Genomic DNA, 19300 nt, shown 5'->3' with positions numbered 1-19300 from the left:
TAAATCATAATCTCTATACTGACTTATATAAGGCTTTTAAAAAAAGTAATTTACTAGAATTAATTACTGAAAATTACTTTTTAGACATTTAATTTTCTTGTAAAACATAACATAGAAGTTTTGTAATCGATAAAGAAAGTTCCGGATTTTGTTTCTTACAAATCGTCGCCAGAAATTTCCGAATTTATTTAAAAATCTACTAACGCCAAATAATTGTTTGAACTCCCTCTTCTAATTAATAAACAAATAATCTTCTCATTTACGAAATAATGTTTTTACGGATTTTTATGAAAAATATTTTAACTCACTACTCTCTTACAGTACATTTAACTTTCTACCTAAAACATTAAAAAATCTAATTATCGTTAATATTATGTTCCGATTTTTAAGGAAAACAGAATCCAAACACCAAAGTAAGGTATGAAAATCTCTCCACGTGGCTGTAGTACATCTAATTTTTATACGAGACCATCCAAAAAATTTAATTAACGGTATTACATTTATCTGAAATTCTCTTTTTCTTTTACTATTTATACAAACATCCGGAACAATCTATTATATAAACTTTTCAATTGTGTTCATACCTAAAAATTATTGCGATGTTTTGAAACGTAAAATAAAGGTTAATCAATTTTTAATAACTTTTAGTTGTTTTTTTTTTTATATCAAGATAACGGACAGACCGACTGACAGACAAAACGCAAAAACAATGTGGCTTTGATCCTTTTTAAATAATATCTATTAGAACTCAGTGCACCAATGTCTATGAACCCTCGTTAAATATCTCGTGTAAATAAAGACATTTTTTTTATGGTACCGGTACTAGCCTATTGTGAGGTAATGGAATTTTTTTTCTTTGACGTCATATGAATGGACTCTTTAAATGTAATGTTAAAAGAACGCACTCGGTGCACCAATGTCTATTAACCCTCGAAAAAATTGCTTGTATTAATGAAAACATATTTTAGTCTAACTAAGCCGTGTGACGTAGTGTTTTTTTTTTCCTTTGACGTCACATGGAATGAATTCTTTAAATGAAATGCTAAAATAACGCACTCGGTGCACCAATGTCTATGAACACTCGAGAAATGTTTCGTGTTGATAAAGGTGATTTTTAGTCTAGCTAGGCCTTGTGACGTAGTGTTTTTTTTTCCTTTGACGTCATATGGAATGAATTCTTTAAATGAAATACTAAAAGAACGCACTCGGTGCACCAATGTCTATGAACACTCGATAAAAGGCTCTTATAGATGAAGGCGATTTTTAGTCTAGCTAGGCCGTGTGACGTAGTGTTTTTTTTTTCCCTCTGACGTTATATGGAATTAATTCTTCAAATGAAATGAAAAAAGAACTCGGTATAGTAATGTTTATTAAGCCTCGTTATGTGACTCGCGTTTAAAAAAGGAATGATATCTTGATTTAGATCTAATCTAGATTTTTTAAACTAGATCTAGATTTTTATTACAGTATATCTAGATCTGGATTTATATTCTAATTAAAATTATTTTAGAGTCTAGATCTAGAAATTCTAGATCTAGTTTAGACTAAAATAGACTAGATTAAGATGTAGAATTTCAATTTCTAAACTTAAAGTGTAAAAAAAAAGTGTAGATTTTCATTTCCAAACGTTTTGATCAATATTGTAATGTTTTAATATACTAAAACTAATCTACTATTTTTTTATTAAATTTAAATTTCAATTTACGGCAAATGAATCTTTGAAACATTATTACTTTTGACCATCGGATGGCTGCCTGGTCGTGCGGTTTGCGCGCTGGACTGTCGTTCAGATTTATGGATGGCCCAGGGTTCAAACCCTGCCCGCTCCCATCCCCCGTCGTCCTGCGGGAGGTTTGGACTAGGAAGTAATTATCTTCAACTCTGAAGGAACATCCGAAACGTGTAAAACATTTTACATCAAAATTAAATCACCTCTTGAATATTATTTGCGAATATGCAGATCCGACAGGGATCCGACTTCGACGGGGGCCGCCTCTGAGTTTGTGTAACACAAACTCTCTTTGTAATCTTGTTTTTTTTTTTTTTTGTTTTTTTTTTTGTAATTATTTTTTGATTCTGTAACAAATGTTAAGATTATTTTCGGTTTATTTCAATACATGCTATATGTCATGTCATCATAACACAATGAATGCCAATCTATTTCTCACAGTGCGCCTCATTTTGTGTTGTTGCCCTCGTCAGCGTAGCTCTTTATTTAAATAGAAATAAAAGCTCATTTTTTTAAACTTTCCTTTTATTTTTTTTATCAGAATAAAGCAAGATTATATGAACAAGATTATATGAACAAGATTATATGAACAAGATTATATGTTCTTCAATATTTGTTTTTCGATATCATCACGTTTTCAGGATTCGGTAAATGAATAATACGAAATGGGTATATTCGGTGGTCGCCCATGAGTTTGTTAGTGAACACAAACTTTTTTTATTGTCCTTCAATATTTGTTTTTCGATAACATCACGTTTTCAGGATTCGGTAAATGAATAATACAAGATGGGTATGTTCGGTTGTCGCCCATGAGTTTGTTAGTGAACACAAACTTTTTTATTGTCCTTCAATATTTGTTTTTCGATAACATCACGTTTTCAGGATTCGGTAAATGAATAATACGAAATGGGTATATTCGGTGGTCGCCCATGAGTTTGTTAGTGAACACAAACTTTTTTTATTGTCCTTCAATATTTGTTTTTCGATAACATCACGTTTTCAGGATTCGGTAAATGAATAATACAAGATGGGTATGTTCGGTTGTCGCCCATGAGTTTGTTAGTGAACACAAACTTTTTTATTGTCCTTCAATATTTGTTTTTTGAAAACATCACGTTTTCAGGATTTGGTAAATGAATAATACAAGATGGGTATGTTCGGTTGTCGCCCATGAGTTTGTTAGTGAACAAAAACTTTTTTATTGTCCTTCAATATTTGTTTTTCGAAAACATCACGTTTTCAGGATTTGGTAAATGAATAATACAAGATGGGTATATTCGGTGGTCGCCCATGAGTTTGTTAGTGAACACAAACTTTTTTATTGTCCTTCAATATTTGTTTTTCGAAAACATCACGTTTTCAGGATTTGGTAAATGAATAATACGAAATGGGTATATTCGGTGGTCGCCCATGAGTTTGTTTGTAAACACAAACTTTTTTATTGTCCTGTAGTAGTTGATAATTTCTTAATTGTCGAAATTAACGATAGCGTTTAACAGGACTAGAACCCTGATACGTTCACACATAAACACAAAAGGATAACAGCAGCATACTCTCGTTTTATGCCTTATGCGGTGAAGAGTTTGTAAAGTAAGAAAAAAGGTCAACAGTATGAATAGTACTTGTAAATACAGGACATACCATTGAAGCCAATGGACCTCATTCACCAGTCGTAAATAAACACATTTAGCCACGTCATAATATTGATAAAACAATGAAAAATACGTATCACGTGACAGCCATTATGGATTACATAATTTGAATGGAAGATATAGAGAATCACGTGGCTAAATGTTGTTTGTTTAAGATTGGTGAATGAGGTCCATTGTGACGATACATAGTTTACTAGGTGGCTTTTAAAAAGTTAGATCTAGATACAATTGCCTCTTGACAGATCGGGAAATCTTTAATTATCACAGATTGAAATCTCTTCGTTTTGAAGGCCTACAAAAGCAATTTCATTTTTGTGTAAACATCATAAAAAGTTTCTTTTTTTGACACATAATATGCTGTGTGACAGACCCAGGGCATGGTAATATTGCCATAAAGATTATTTGAAACTCTTAAAATGTTTTTGATGACAATCTATATCAGAGGCTCTCAAACTTATATATACTACAACCCTGTGCTAACAGGTACACCTGATGACAAAAAAACTGCAATGAATTCAGAATAAACGCTCCAAGCATTGTCCTACGGAAATAAAGACGAGATTCTGCTACTTCTCTCTTGTGTACACTCCATTGGCTTCTTGTCACAGCGAGAATCGACTACAAGTTGGCCACACTTTGTCATCAGTGTATCTACAATAAAGTAATGCCCCTTGTACCTTAACGAACTGATCACTCCATATGTTCATTAGAGAACGCTGCGCTCCAAGTACTCAACGCTTCTACTGATGCCACGTTTTTCCCTCAATAGTCACGGCTTGCGGGCTTTTTAGTGCACGTAACTCAAATTATGACCAATAGCCATCAGGGCTTTAAAAGAGGCATCAGTATTGGAGGTGAAAAGCTAACTAGAGTTAACAGCTTCAAATACCTCGGAGCTATTGTCTCAGATGAGGGAACAAAACCCGAATTATTGGCCCGAATAGCACAGTCCACAGCAGCCCTTTCAAAACTTAAAATAATATGGAAAGATAAGGGCTTAGCCCTCGGCACCAAAATTAGACTGATGCGCTCTCTGGTCATGGCCACATTTTTATATGCTTGTGAGTCGTGGACGTTGAATGCAGAGCTTGAGAGGAGGATCCTAGCAATGGAATTGAGATGCTACAGAAGGATCCTAGGCATCACATTCAAAGACCGCATCACAAACCAAGAAATCAGAGACAGGGTTACTGTAGCGATCGGAGCTCATGACGACCTGCTTACTATTGTGAAAAAAAGAAAGCTTAAAACCTTTGGCCACATTACGAGATCTACGGGGCTCGCAAAGACCTTTCTTCAGGGAACAGTGCCAGGGAAAAGAAGAAGAGGCAGACAGAAAAAGCGATGGGAGGACAACATTAAAGAATGGACAGGCCTGCCATTGAGAGAGGTTCTGAACAAGGCAAAAAAAAGGGAGGAATGGAGAAAGACGGTCGACAAATCTTGCCTGGTGCCCCAACGGTCCAACAGACTAAGGGATAGGTAAAGGTAAAGGTAAACAAAGGTTTGGAACTCACTCCCTATTCATCTCAGAAAGACAACATGCTATACTACTTTCAAGAAGAACATTAAGACCTACCTGTTTAAAATTTTTTTTAGATTAGTTTGTCATTCTATATCTCAGCCTGCATTATGTTTGCTAACAGCGCTCGATAAATTACATTATTATTATTATTATTATTATAAATACGTACCCACGACGGCAGCTGATTTGTCTACCCAAATGGTATATTTTTTAACACCGCTGGCATAATGAAACTCTCCTATAATATACAAAGCCTTGAGAGCTTCTTGTCGCATCACTAATAATTTTCTGATGATTTGTTTATATACTGTAATTGCAAGTTTACAGAAATCTACAGGTTTCGTATTTGGTTCCGTATGATTTCTTACGAGACAGTTGAGCAGGTCTCAAACTTTCCTTAGATAACGTGTTGAAACATGAGACGCATTCTGGCTGTTGCCTTTGTAAGGTAGAAATACGAATTGCAAATATTCAGGGGCATATTTACGTCATTTTGCCTGACGTGGTGCGGCCTCTCTTGCGTCATCAGGTCTCAGTTCATTGCCACTATTTCTACTACACTGTTGCTCTTCTACAGACATCTGCTCACGCTTTGTCAACAATCTAAAGTTCAGGTGGGCGAAAAACAATTTAAGAAACACGAATTACCCGGCACCACTGTATAACGTAACAATTCATCTTACAGTGAGCACGATGAATACCTAGACTGATGTCGTGGCGTCGTGGCGTCTCAGCAAGGGCGGACTGGCTATATGGGCATTTGGGCAAATGCCCGGTGGGCCAGTACCCAAATAGGCTAGTAGAGCAACCGAAATGGCCGCATCTATGCCAATATGGCAGGTATAAAGTTGTTAAAGGTTTTATAATATTATCTTATAAAAAGGCCCCCTGAGCGTTGTGTTAAAAAAAACAAACCTTTCACAGACTCTACAGTGTAATACCATTTTAATTTAACACATTTTCCGAAATAATGTAATAGCCTTCATAAGTAGACAGTGCTACTTGTAGGCTTCATCCTTTTAGGGCCTACATACTTAGCGATTAAAAAGCAACATAAGGTCTATATTTCTTATAAAGATACAGAGTTCACTGTATGCATACATATCGCTACATTATCAAACTTAACATGATGATTTTGAGGACAGGCAGACCTAGAAATGGATGCCCATCATATGATATAGAATTTGTGGGCCGAATAGCATATTAATGCCCGGGCCGATTTTGACACCCAGTCCGCTCCTGCGTCTCAGGGTTGTGGGCTAGAAGTTTTAACTCTTTCTCTCCGTTTTTTTGTTACCAAATTCTGGAGGAATCAACGTTGGTGTCGTCAGTTAGGAGAGAAAGATTTAAAACGAAGCTTGGCCTACTTCTTTTGGCGCGGTAAGTAGAGACTGATGGGGAGATGGATTCGTTTGTAAATTTAAGTAAATTTTGATTTTCATGCGCAAAATTGGAACTCTATCACAGGACTGTTATTAATCATTATTGTTTTTCCAAGCTGCTTCAACAATAGTCAAGAATAGTTCCTGACACTCATCTTAAGGACAGCTTAAACCCCCCTATGGGTCAAAATTTTCTTTTTTTATTACTGAATATTATACAGTATTCATTTCTGAACAATTATCTTATCTTATATAATACAGACGTTACTTCAAAAAAGAAGATGATTACGTCCTACGCGTCATGCATTTAGTCATGCATATTAACCAATGACTTAAATTCTGCCAAGTCACTGGTTTTCCTGGCTAGCTCAGGCAACCCATTCCATGCTCTAATAGCACTAGGGAAGAAGGAGTATTTGTACAAATTTGTCCTAGCATATGGGACGAGGAATGTGCCTTTATCTTTGTGTCTTTCAGAGTATTTTATTAAATTTTGTTTTTGTATTTGAAGATTATGGTTCAGTGTTTTATGTATGATTGCTACTTTACTTTTGAGCCTTCTGTCCTTAAGGCTTTCTAAATTTAGTGATTTTACTAAAGGTGCTACTCTAGTCAAATGTGAATATTCGTTTGTTATGAATCTCACTGCTCTATTTTGTGTCTGTTCCAGTTTCTTAATGTTTTCTTGAGTTGAGGGGTCCCAAATGGAGGATGCATATTCTATTATTGGCCTAACCAAGGTTAAGTAACATTTTAGTTTTATGTTCTTATTTGATTTATAGAAATTTCTTTTAATAAATCCTAATGCTTTGTTTGATTTTTTTTGTAGTTTCATCAATATGTGGATTCCATGATAGTTTTTCATTTATTATAACACCTAGGTATTTTGCGTTTTTAGTCTGTGATACTGGTTTGCCATGAATAAGATAAGTGGAATTAATTAGTTTTAGTTTTTTTGTTACTCTTAACAACTGACATTTTTCTGGGTGGAAAGACATGCTCCAATTTGATTCCCATTTCTGTAATTCATCTAATTCTCTTTGTAAAATATCTGTGTCTTGTGTTGTTTTTATTGTTCTATATATTATGCAATCGTCTGCAAATAATCTGACTTTTGTTCCTGAACTAATGCAATTTGGTAAATCATTTATGTAAATTAAAAATAGTAGTGGACCCAAGACTGTACCTTGAGGTACACCTGAGTTTACTGTTATCGGTGTTGATTTAGAGCCATTTATTATTACAGTTTGTTCTCTCCCTATCAGAAACTCTTTAATCCACTGATGCAGTGGACCATTAATGCCGAAATATTTTAATTTTTTAAGCAAACTATGGTGGTGAACTTTGTCAAAAGCCTTAGAAAAATCTAGTAAGATAGCATCTATTTGTTGACTATTATCTAAACCTTTTGAAAAATCATCAATTAGTCCTATTAGTTGTGTTTCACATGATCTATATTTCCTAAAGCCATGTTGGTATGGTGTGAGGACATTATGTTTGTGTAAGTGGTTTATGATGTTGCTACATATTATGTGTTCTAGGATTTTACATGTGATGCTGGTAAGTGATACTGGTCTGTAGTTCCCTGGGTCAGATTTTTCTCCTTTTTTAAATAGGGGGGTGACATTAGCTTCTTTCCAGTCCTTTGGTACTCTGCCCTGGTTAAGTGAAGCCTGAAAGAGTATTTTGAACACTGGGGCTAGCTCATTACTTAGTTCTTTGAGTAATCTAGCTGGAATACCATCAGGTCCAGAAGCTTTATTTGGTTTGGTGTTGGCTAATAGTTTTTGAATTCCATTTTCTTGTACTACTATATCTTCTATGTTGTCTACTTGGTTCAAATTCAGTAATATGTCTTTGTCTCCTGGGGCTGAGAATGCTGATGCAAAGTATTTGTTTAGAATGTTTGCTTTAGTTTCATTATCATTATGTATTATGTTATGTTCATCTTTTAATGGCGCTACACCTGTTGTTTCCATTTTCTTAGACTTAATGTATGACCATAGGTTTTTGTTGTTATCTTTAGATATTACATTGTTTATGTATTCACTCTGCAGCTGTCTGCTTACTTTTTGGGTTAAGTGTTTAATTTTTATATACTTTTTGTAAACTCTTTCTGCATTAGTTTCTTTAAATTTTCTATAGAGGTTTTCCTTCTGTTTACAAAGCTTCTTTAGTCTATTATTAAACCAGCATTTATTTATTTTGTTTGATGTGTATTTAGTTGGTATATGATTTTCTATAATGCTTTTAAGATGGTTTTTAATGAAATTCCAGAGGTCATCGACTGGTTGGTTAATGTCTTTTTCTAATAAGAATGTTTGTTGAAATTTTAGTGCAGCTTGGTGTAGTTGTGTTAGGTTACATTTATTCCAGAGTAAGATTTTTCTTTTGGGTTTTGTATTGGCTACTGCTTTTATCTGACTGTGTATTTTTATGATCTCATGGTCTGATAGACCAGGGATAATTTCATAATCAACTACTAATCCAGGTCTGTTGGTTAAGAAGAGATCTAATGTGTTGTTTAATCTAGTTGGCTTTTTAATGATTTGATCTAAACTTTGGTTGTGTAAAGTTTCTATGAAAAGCTCATTTATGTCCTTTTTTGGTGTTTATCTATGGTTAGTGTTTTCCAATTTATTTAGTGCATAAAGCATGTCAAAATTCAAAGTGGAAGTATTTTAAATATTTTTTTATATTTTGTATACTAGACATTTATATGTCACCTAATTAGTATGCAATTTTTAAAAATTTTATAACTTTTTTATTTTTGGTCCGATTTCAATAATTTTTTCACCACAATACATGAAAAAAAATCCTCTATGTTCCATAAATAAAACCTGAAAACAAATAAAACAAACGTTTTCATTGGTTTAAAGATACATCATTATGTGGTTTAAACCAATCAGAAAACACTTTACAAATATTGACCTGGAGACACATGTAAACAACTGCGCGGGTATTTTTAGCCTTCCAACCCTTTGCTGAGAAGCTACGTGGCTTGATAAAGTTTTAGTACTTAGTACTAGTAACTACACCTAGTTCTCTAGTCTAGATCTAGCTAGTCTACTAGCAATAGTCTAGTCTAGATTATAATCTAGATCTACTCTTAGCATTTTAGATTTAGGTCTACTAATAATCCATAATAAAAGCAGACCTAGATCTAACTAAATCTAATAGTACCATAGTAGTCATAGATCTAGTGTAGCAAATGTGAAATGATAGTAGATCTAGTTAGATCTAGAAAGTAGATTTAATTCATTTAGTCTTCAGGACAATACTGTCACTTAGACATTTATGGAATTGATGAAAAGCTTGAATCTTATTTTTAGATCTAAAGCCTAAGAAATTTCAAAAATAATTTAAAGTACCAGTACCAGGATTTGTTTGTATATATAGATCTATATATAATATAGCCATAGTTTCACATAGGGCTGATAGGCGTAAGGTGACCTAAAGTTTTCTATATCATCCATGGGTCTACCTCAACCATTTTCCTGCACTGTTTTTAAAACATAATTAGTTGAAAAGCTGTGAATGAAACTAGACTAGTATTTAAGGCGTAATTCTTTCGAGGAACGCTCGACAAATCCAAAATGTTGATGAGACTTTCCACCATATTATCATCCTAAAATTGCTTTTTTTGGTAAAAGAAGTCTTGAAATAGCAGTATATAAAGCTAGTTTCATCATATAGTGAAGGTGAACTACTCAGTTTAAGGTTATATAGCAAGTTTAGAATATTTTCCTCCATAAATTACATCAATGTAGTATTCCTAGAATCTGAGAAATCGCATCGTATCGTCAAAACAGATAGGATATAACAGTACAAAAAGCGTTGAAAAGTTAAAAAAATAATATTAGGAACACAGATGAACAATAGAGATATTAACTGTATAGCAGAAATGTTTTTAAAAACACAATAACTTAGTTTTTATCACAGAGATTGTCGTTTTTTGCCGTTTTCTCCTATTAGCCATTTTCATATTTTTTTGTTCAGAGTTGGCGTGATAAAAAATTTATTTATGAATATTTTGTCTTTAAATTTGGCACAAATAATGTTCTATATATAGGTATGAAAGTGAAGCAGAATAAATAGAAAAGGTTGAAAATTTTAAGAGTAATTAATTTTTTTCTATGCCTACCCCCCTATAAAAACTTGAAATAATGGGCCGCAACCATGCTTAGGGCTATAACTTTTTTTTCTATTTAACGAATTTAGTTTATTCTGCTTCACAATCTTCTACTAGTATTGAATAATCAACAGCTGAAGTTTTATTGAACTAGCTTTAGTAGTTTTCAAGAAATCTTGACATGAAAAATAGCTATTTTTTCATCATAGCCCAAAAAAAAAATTTTTCTCAAAAAGTTGATAAGATATAAAGAAAAAATATTTATTTTTTTCTTATTTGCATGCTGACACATAATAAAAAAGCATTTTTTATTATTAAAACATGTAATTTCTATTTGGGGGTTTAAGCTGTCCTTAAACAGTAATTAGGGGCCTGTTGATTATAATTCAAATTATCTAATTGGATGAAACTGGTTTAAACAAATTATAATTTTATACAATTGTTATTTTTCTATGGACCCCCTGAGGTCTTCTCGCGGACCCCTGTTGGTCCGTGTACCAAAATTTGAGAACCACTGATCTATTATGATAACAAAATTTCTAATTTGTTGGTTATTTCAAATGCGCTCTACGCTGAAAATCGGAAGGAATCCCAAAAAGTTTCGTACAGGACAACATATTGTTGTAACTGTGCTATGCGCACCACTGTCATCACTTAACAGTGCACACCATCGACAGTAGCACAGAGACGCATTATTGTGAACATGAAACAAAAAGGTCTTTCAGTCTAGCAGTAAGGACCAGAGCACACAACAGAACGGAAGCGTTGTTCCCCTTACAAAAGACACAATCACAAGAACAGCTAGAACTAGACAATCTTCGGGGGGGGGGGGCGCGGTGGCTAAGTGGTTAAGCGCTCAGGCTCCGAAACTGGAGTACTGAGTTCCAATCTCGGTGAAGACTGGGGTTTTGAACTTCGGGATTTTTAGGGCTCCCTGAGTCCACCCAACTCTAATGGGTACCTAACTTAAGTTGGGGGAAAGTAAAGGCGAACGGTCACTGAACTGGCCACATAACACTTTGCTCGTTAACCGTTGGCCAAAGAAACAGATGACCTTAACATCATCTGCCCTATTGAACGCTTAGTCTGAAAGGGAAAAATTACTTTTTTTTTCAGACAATCTTCACAAGCTGAATGAAATATGGCTGGTCACAAGCCTGGGGCGAGATATGACTTGTCGTTTATAGAAAAAAAAATAAAAAATAACCATGTCAATAAAACTTGTATTTTTGACTCATTATTCAACAGGAAGTCTTACCTGGTGACCTGGATTCATCTCGTAAGATTCGACCAGTGGTCTCGCAATTGCTGACACATCGCTGTATTGCCTGAGAAATTTAAAAAAGTGATGTTACTGTCAAACCATTGCAATAATAAATGTTACTTGACTACATTGTTAGGTCACAGAATAATAGGTTCATACACAAAAATAGCAATATATACTGTGATATGCGCTCTGGACTGTCATTCGTAGGTCACGATCGACCCGGACTCATAGCCCTTCGCGCAGCCATGCCACGCCGTCCAGCGGGAGGTTTGGGCCAAGAAAAAATTCTCTTCAAATTTGATGGAAAGTCCTTAACGTGTACAGCAAACTGTTGTCTGGAAAACAATTGTTCCGTCTTTATAATATCAACCCTCTGATAGAAGACTTGGGGTTACTAAAGACATGGGGTTACTAAAGACATTGGGTTACTAAAGACATTGGGTTACTAAAGACATTGGGTTACTAAAGACATTGGGTTACTAAAGACATTGGGTTACTAAAGACATGGGGTTACTAAAGACATGGGGTTACTTAAGACATGGGGTTACTTAAGACATGGGGTTACTTAAGACATGGGGTTACTTAAGACATGGGGTCAATACTCAAAAACACATTTGTCATTCTCCTTTAGGGTATATATTTTCTAGAGCTTTTCAGACTCTAAGCCAATGGCAGCGCCCTTTCATCGATCTTTCTGTTTGAAAAGGGTTCCAAAAAGAACGCGAATCTGTAACACCTGCTTTTTTTTTCACTCGGCCTGTTATCCTAAGACACTCGGGGGTTACTACACATTTGTAATTGTTTCAGAAGTCGAGTCGAAGACTCTCGAAACTCTAAACCAGTGTTTCCCAAACTATGTTCCTCGAAGCCTCCACAAACTACTAGAATTATTAACTAGTATTCCACCATGTTTACTAATCGCTCTAAAAAAAAACATAAGCAAATGTTCCTCAGAATGTGCGAAGTGTTCCTCTAAATAATCAGAATGTGCGAAGTGTTCAGCTAAATAATCAAAATGTGCGAAGTGTTCCGTTAAGAAAAATGTTTGGGAAACCCTGCTCTCTAGACCAACATCAGCTCCCCACTATCGTCTGTTTAAACAACTGTTCTGTCTGAGAGAGATCCAGGAAGATGTAAATTTGTTACACCTCTGTTACCGGTGTCTCGTATCCCAAGACTTTCAGGACTGGAGGCGAGACCGAAGGCCGAGCTCACGCGGAAAACGTTTTTCCATTTTCTTTCAATGTACAACAGCTGCCGTGCGGGTCGCCGTTTTAAAATGACCAAATGATGATCACCGTGTGGATTGTGAAATGAATGTTGGGCCTCTCTTGCATCCACACCAGTGCAATGAAAAAAAGTTCTTGGGCTACCCAACCGGGACTTATTTTGCTTCTTTATTGGTCTGTTTCCACCAGGGAGCCACGTTTAGGCTGAGAAGTGTGTGTGTGTGGGGGGGGGGGGGTCACTACATTTGAAAGCCTCCATGCACTAAGGCTGCGTACTGAGATTAATCCCTTACAGCACGTTGAAGGAATCTGGCAGTGTTCTTTAGGGTTCGCTCGCCCCCCGCATGCATCAGTTCTGTTTCAAGACTAGTCGTATGTTCGAGTGTGTTTCTGAGCGTTCGTAGAACAAGACATAAAACATAGACACACATACATACACACATAGACAACGATATTGAGCTAGACTACTTACGCATTCCTCCTTACAGGGCTCCGTGCTGTCACTTGTGTTACATTTCGGTAAGCACTGAATCATAGAGGGCAACAATTAGAAAGAACACCTTAAAAACTAAACGTGCAATTTTATGCAAAATAAGTTGGCATATTTAATAGGGTCGTACATAGCCAAGACAGTATAATGAAACGGGTCAAAGATGGGATTAATTTTGTGCACATTGAAATGAAAGTCTGAACTCCATCAGACAATTTTGTTTTTCTTATCAATGAACTTGTCTGTATATATAATTCTCTACGTCACCCAACCATGTGGGACACCACGTACGCACGTCGACTCTCTAACCCTCCCCCCGCCCGCACCCGCGCCTTCCTCGCTCTCCAGACATGGGCACACAGTCGTTTGCCCAAACCCACCCCCATTTGGACAACTGTGTCTTTCAGGAAGTGTTCACCCGTCACTAAACAGCGGCGCGGGTAGCTCATCATCATCTGTCTCTTGACTTTAGTTTGATTTTGATTTTGATTTGAGGCACATCGGCACAATTTAGGCCATGTCGTGCCTGCAGTCCCTTATGGACTACTCTCTCTCTCTAAACAACAAGGGCCAGATTCTATACAGTCATATCATTAAAATCAAGGTCTATTCACAGTTAAAATAGTAAAGGTAGTAAAAATTTTAATATTTGGTAAAAATCTAATGTAAATAGTGCATGTTCACAAATTCATAAATCAGATCTTCGTAGATAGCCCCACTTCCCGGATAAAGCCCAGTACCTTCCCAGGGTCGACATTATCAAATAGTGTTTTTAAATTAGTGGCTCTAAAATATTTCGCCCTGACATCCTGGTATCTGGGGCAATCAACGAGGATATGTTCCACGGTGAGGCGAGAGTCACAGTACTCACAAAGTGGGGGCTCCTCTCTCTTCAGTACAAAAGAGTGCGTGATGTAGGTGTGGCCAATCCTAAGTCTGGACATGGTCGTGCTACCACGCCTTGTCAGACCCTTAGATGTGGGCCGCCACCTGACATCCGCCACAATCTGCCTGAGTTTCTTGACTTTAGTCGTAGCGGGGCGCTGTGACAGTTCGCGTAACCATCCCTCCACTTTTCCTGGTCAACAGCTGTTGTTAGAAGGATATCAAAGACAGAAGCCTGTCCATTCTTTGACGTTGTCCAGCCAGCTCTTCTTTGGACGTCCTTTTTTTCGTGCGTTCTCCACTGTACCTTGAAGGAATATGCCCGAACCAGCTCTGCTTTCTTCTCTTCACAGAATTGAGGACTTCTTTTTGCTAACCAATATGTTGACTTTTCTTCTTTTCCTGATACCCAGAATTTTGTGTAGCATTTACTCTCAAGGGAGGCGCGGTGGCTGAGCGGTAAAGCGCTTGGCTTCCAAACCTGGGGTCCTGGGTTCGAATCCTGGTGAAGACTGGGGGTTTTAATTTCGGAATCGTTGGGCGCCTCTTAGTCCACCCAGCTCTAATAGGTACCTGACATTAGTTGGGGAAGTAAAGGTGATTGGTCGTTGTGCTGGCCACATGACACCCTTGTTAACCGTAGGCCACAGAAACCGATGACCTTTACAACATCTGCCCTATAGACCACAAGGTCTGAAAGGGGAACTTATTTTTGTATCTACTCTGAAAGGCTTGAATGCTTCTTTCAGCCTTTGCTTGTGGATTTGTTACTATCACAACCATATAGATGTCAATCACTGGTGGAGAATAAAGTTTTTATTTTACTTAGAGTAAAACACATATAGTAAACACTTGTATGTCGAACATTGTACCTGTTTACGTTTACTATATAATATAAATTTAAATTGAGTTTGTTTTTTTTTTGGGAAGGAGTGAAAGTTTAGTTTTTCTGTTTGATATTTGTAAGCCTGGGTCGAGATACAAGTTGTCGTTTATACAAACACACAAAGTAGAAATGTCAGTTAATGATATATTTTCGACTCATTATGTGCAGGTATATACATCGAGTATCGGCGCTGACTGTGTTTTTTTCTAAGTTTGGTATTCGCTGCAAGTTTAATATTGCCAGCAATGTATGCTTGCGTTTAGATGCGCACGTGTATGCATGTTCGCAAGGTTGACAGTAGTTGTATTCCTTCAATCATAAAGGAGCCTGTACTACCAGAGGCGGCGCTAGTTGGTTGATTGGGAAAGAGTACAAACAACACACGATCATTGTCCTAAGGATTATCTCCCCCCTATTATTGGTCTATAATTAGACTCCCCCCCCCTCTCATCCCACTCTCCAATGTAAGTTGTCCTTGCTTTTAGCAGTGCTCTTCCATTTCTTTCAACACCATGAGAGTTGTCGGCCGTCCACGAATTGTCCATGTGTCCACATTCAAATACTATTAAGAATTAAAAAAAAAAAATTTAAACAGTGGTGTAGCTAGGAGGGTGGGATCCAAATCTGAAAATCCCCCCCCCCGGGACCCACTTTAGGAGGGCCCCCAAATGAGTATCCGAAATTTGTTTTCACATTAAATATTACGCAATAATCTCACGTCATGATGTCGAGTGTCATGATGCAGGGACCCCCTAAAAAAAATCAAGCACCCGGGCCCTGAAATCCCTAGCGACGCTACGCTCTAGAATAAGTTTCAATTTTTTTTTTAAATGTTATCATTTACAACGCATCAATAGCTTGAATAGTGTAAATTTCCTTAAATTCAAACGCAAAGAAAGTAAATAGCATCAACGCACTGCATTAGGCTTTTGTTTAGTTTATTTTTAGCGGCCCCCGTAAGGGGAAAAAGCCGCTATTAGGTTTGTGCAAAATGTCCGTTTGTCACACTCAGATCTCGAAAACTAGAAGAGATATGAAAAATATTATTTCATCATTAAATGCGGCTTCAAAAGTTTAGGTGCAACGGCTACTTTTGGTTTTCTAAAAGCAAACCGTTTAATTTATAAAATTAATTATGCAAGAGATTTTTTCATAAAAATACACCAATTCTAAAACAATTACGTAAATGTAAGGGAGGCAATGTCACAATATGCTAACTAAGAAGGACAATATTCGTGTATTTTCAGTATCACAAAGTCAAATATATTTTTAAAATGTACAAGAAATGTTTACAACAAATATAAATAATAGTTAAAGATGACATAAAAGATGTTTTTTCTGGTCAACTAGCTGCTAAAATTAAAAGAAAACATTTCTGTTTGTTTATAAAGGCTAATAATGCACTTTGTATGTAAATATCACGCACATTTTTTTAAATGGACTTTTTATGCAGCGATTTTCGTGCAGTAGCGTAACGTCGCAACATGTTCAGGTGCTAAACCAATTCCTTAAACTTTTTAAAAAAATCAGATTTTATTTATTTTTTGTTTAGTGCCCCCATCCGAATAAAAGAACATTATTTTTGTGCGTTTTGTCTGTTGCTCGGTCTGTCCGTCACGATTAGATTAAAAAAACTAGAGCTATTGAAAATTTGATTTACCCTTTAATGTTCCTCCCGTATCATCTCAATAGTTTTAAGTATCTAAAAATTGATTGTTCCGGATTTTTTTTTTTGCAAAACTAATCAACCCCAACAAATGTGTGTTTGCTCTTCTAATTTATATTACATTCAATTTCCATTCTTAAACGTTGCAAATAAATATCAATATCAATAATATGTTGTTCCGTTTTTTATGTAAATAGCATATTAATGCTAAATCAAAATCTCTATACTGACTTATATTTCATTAAGTGTAAAAATGTTCCGGATATTGTTTTATAAAACATGAATTATGCCTAATGATTGTTTGAAATCGCATAATTTACTAATATTACACTTATATTATTTGACAATGCGTCACTATAATTTGGTTATCAATATCAAATTGTTCCGTATTTTTATCATTAAACAAATTTTAAAAATATCGACAATAGGTTGTTCAGGGCTTTAAAAAAAAGTAATTTACTAGAATTGATTACTGAAAATTACTTTTTAGACATTTAATTTTCTTGCTGAAACATAACATAGAAGTTTTGTAATCGATAAAGAATGTTCCGGATTTTGTTTCTTACAAATCGTCGCCAGAAATTTCCGAATTTATTTAAAAATCTACTAACGCCAAATAATTGTTTGAACTCCTCTCTTCTAATTAATAAACAAATAATCTTCTCATTTACGAAATAATGTTTTTTCGGATTTTTATGAAAAATATTTTAACTCACTACTCTCTTACAGTACCTAAAACATTAAAAAATCTAATTATCGTTAATATTATGTTCCGATTTTTAAGGAAAACAGAATCCAAACACCAAAGTAAGGTATGAAAATACATTTATCTGAAATTCTCTTTTTCTTTTACTATTTATACAAACATCCGGAACAATCTATTATATAAACTTTTCAATTGTATTCATACCTAAAAATTATTGCGATGTTTTGAAACGTAAAATAAAGGTTAATCAATTTTAATAACTTTTAGTTGTTTTTTTATATCAAGATGACGGACAGACCGACTGACAGACAAAATGCAAAAACAATGCGGCTTTGATCCTTTTTAAATAAATTCTATTAGAACTCAGTGCACCAATGTATATGAACCCTCGTCAAATATCTCGTGTAAATAAAGACTTTTTAGGGTACCGGTACTAGCCTATTGTGAGGTAATGGAATTTTTTTTTCTTTGACGTCATATGAATGAACTCTTTAAATGTAATGTTAAAAGAACGCACTCGGTGCACCAATGTCTATGAACACTCGATAAATGGCTCGTAATGATGAAGGTGATTTTTAGTCTAGCTAGGCCGTGTGACGTAGTGTTTTTTTTTTCCTTTGACGTCATATGGAATTAATTCTTTAAAAGTAATGTTAAAAGAACGCACTCGGTGCACCAATGTCTATGAACACTCGATAAATGGCTCGTAATGATGAAGGTGATTTTTAGTCTAGCTAGGCCGTGTGACGTAGTGTTTTTTTTTTCCTTTGACGTGATATGGAATGAATTCTTTAATTAAAAGAAATGTTAAAAGAACGCGATCGGTGCACCAATGTCTATGATCACTCGATAAATGGCTCGTAATGATGATTTTTAGTCTAGCTAGGCCGTGTGACGTAGTGTTTTTTTTTCCTTTGACGTCATATGGAATGAATTCTTTAAAAGAAATGCTTAAAGAACGCACTCGGTGCACCAAAGTCTATGACCAGTTGATAAATGGCTCGTAATGATGAATGCGATTTTTAGTCTAACTAGGCCGTGTGACGTAGTGTTTTTTTTTTCTTTTGACGTTATATGGAATTAATTCTTCAAATGAAATGAAAAAAGAACTCGGTATAGTAATGTTTATTAAGCCTCGTTATGTAACTCGCGTTTAAAAAAGGAATATCTTGATTTAGATCTAGTTTAGACTAAAATAGACTAGATTAAGATGTAGAATTTCAATTTCTAAACTTAAAGTGTAAAAAAAAAAGTGTAGATTTTCATTTCCAAACGTTTTGATCAATATTGCAATGTTTTAATATACTAAAACTAATCTAAAATTGTTTATTTAATTTAAATTTAAGTTTACAGCAAATGAATCTTTGAAACATTATTACTTTTGACCATCAAAATTAAATCACCTCTTGAATATTATTTGCGAATATGCAGATCCGACAGGGATCCGACTTCGACGGGGGCCGCCTCTGAGTTTGTGTAACACAAACTCTCTTTGTAATCTTGTTTTGTTTGGCTCCACGGTATGCAATTATAAGGAATAGTGTGTTGTTTGTTTTTCCTCGAGTTCCTTTAAGGAATTCATCATTATCATCATCATCATCATCATCATCATCAAACTCCTTTTCAGTGAGAGCTTGTGACGCTCAAAATTCTCACCTTGAAAACAACTACAATGTTTTTTGCGTATTGTACAAATGTCACTATATAGGTCGAGAATTTTAGATAATTTGAACAAGGTGAAATGACGGCTG

General features: G+C 35.4%; 1 protein-coding gene across 4 annotated transcripts in view; it reads right to left on the bottom strand.

The window, feature by feature from the left end:
* Positions 1-19300, bottom strand: part of LOC106054275 (tyrosine-protein kinase receptor torso-like) — a 204034-nt gene that overhangs the window by 73570 nt on the left and 111164 nt on the right. For all 4 annotated transcript variants that reach the window (XM_056018349.1, XM_056018348.1, XM_056018351.1 and 1 more), the window contains exons 4-5: positions 13389-13442; positions 11679-11748 (exon numbers count right to left, since the gene is read on the bottom strand). In XM_056018349.1, coding sequence (XP_055874324.1) covers positions 11679-11748; positions 13389-13442 — 124 coding nt within the window. The remainder of the gene's footprint in view (positions 1-11678; positions 11749-13388; positions 13443-19300) is intronic.

The sequence above is a fragment of the Biomphalaria glabrata genome, chromosome 1 (assembly GCF_947242115.1).
Source record: "Biomphalaria glabrata chromosome 1, xgBioGlab47.1, whole genome shotgun sequence".
Lineage (NCBI taxonomy): Eukaryota > Metazoa > Mollusca > Gastropoda > Planorbidae > Biomphalaria > Biomphalaria glabrata.
Note: the sequence above shows the minus strand (reverse complement) of the source record. Positions and strands in the feature narration are given on the sequence as shown.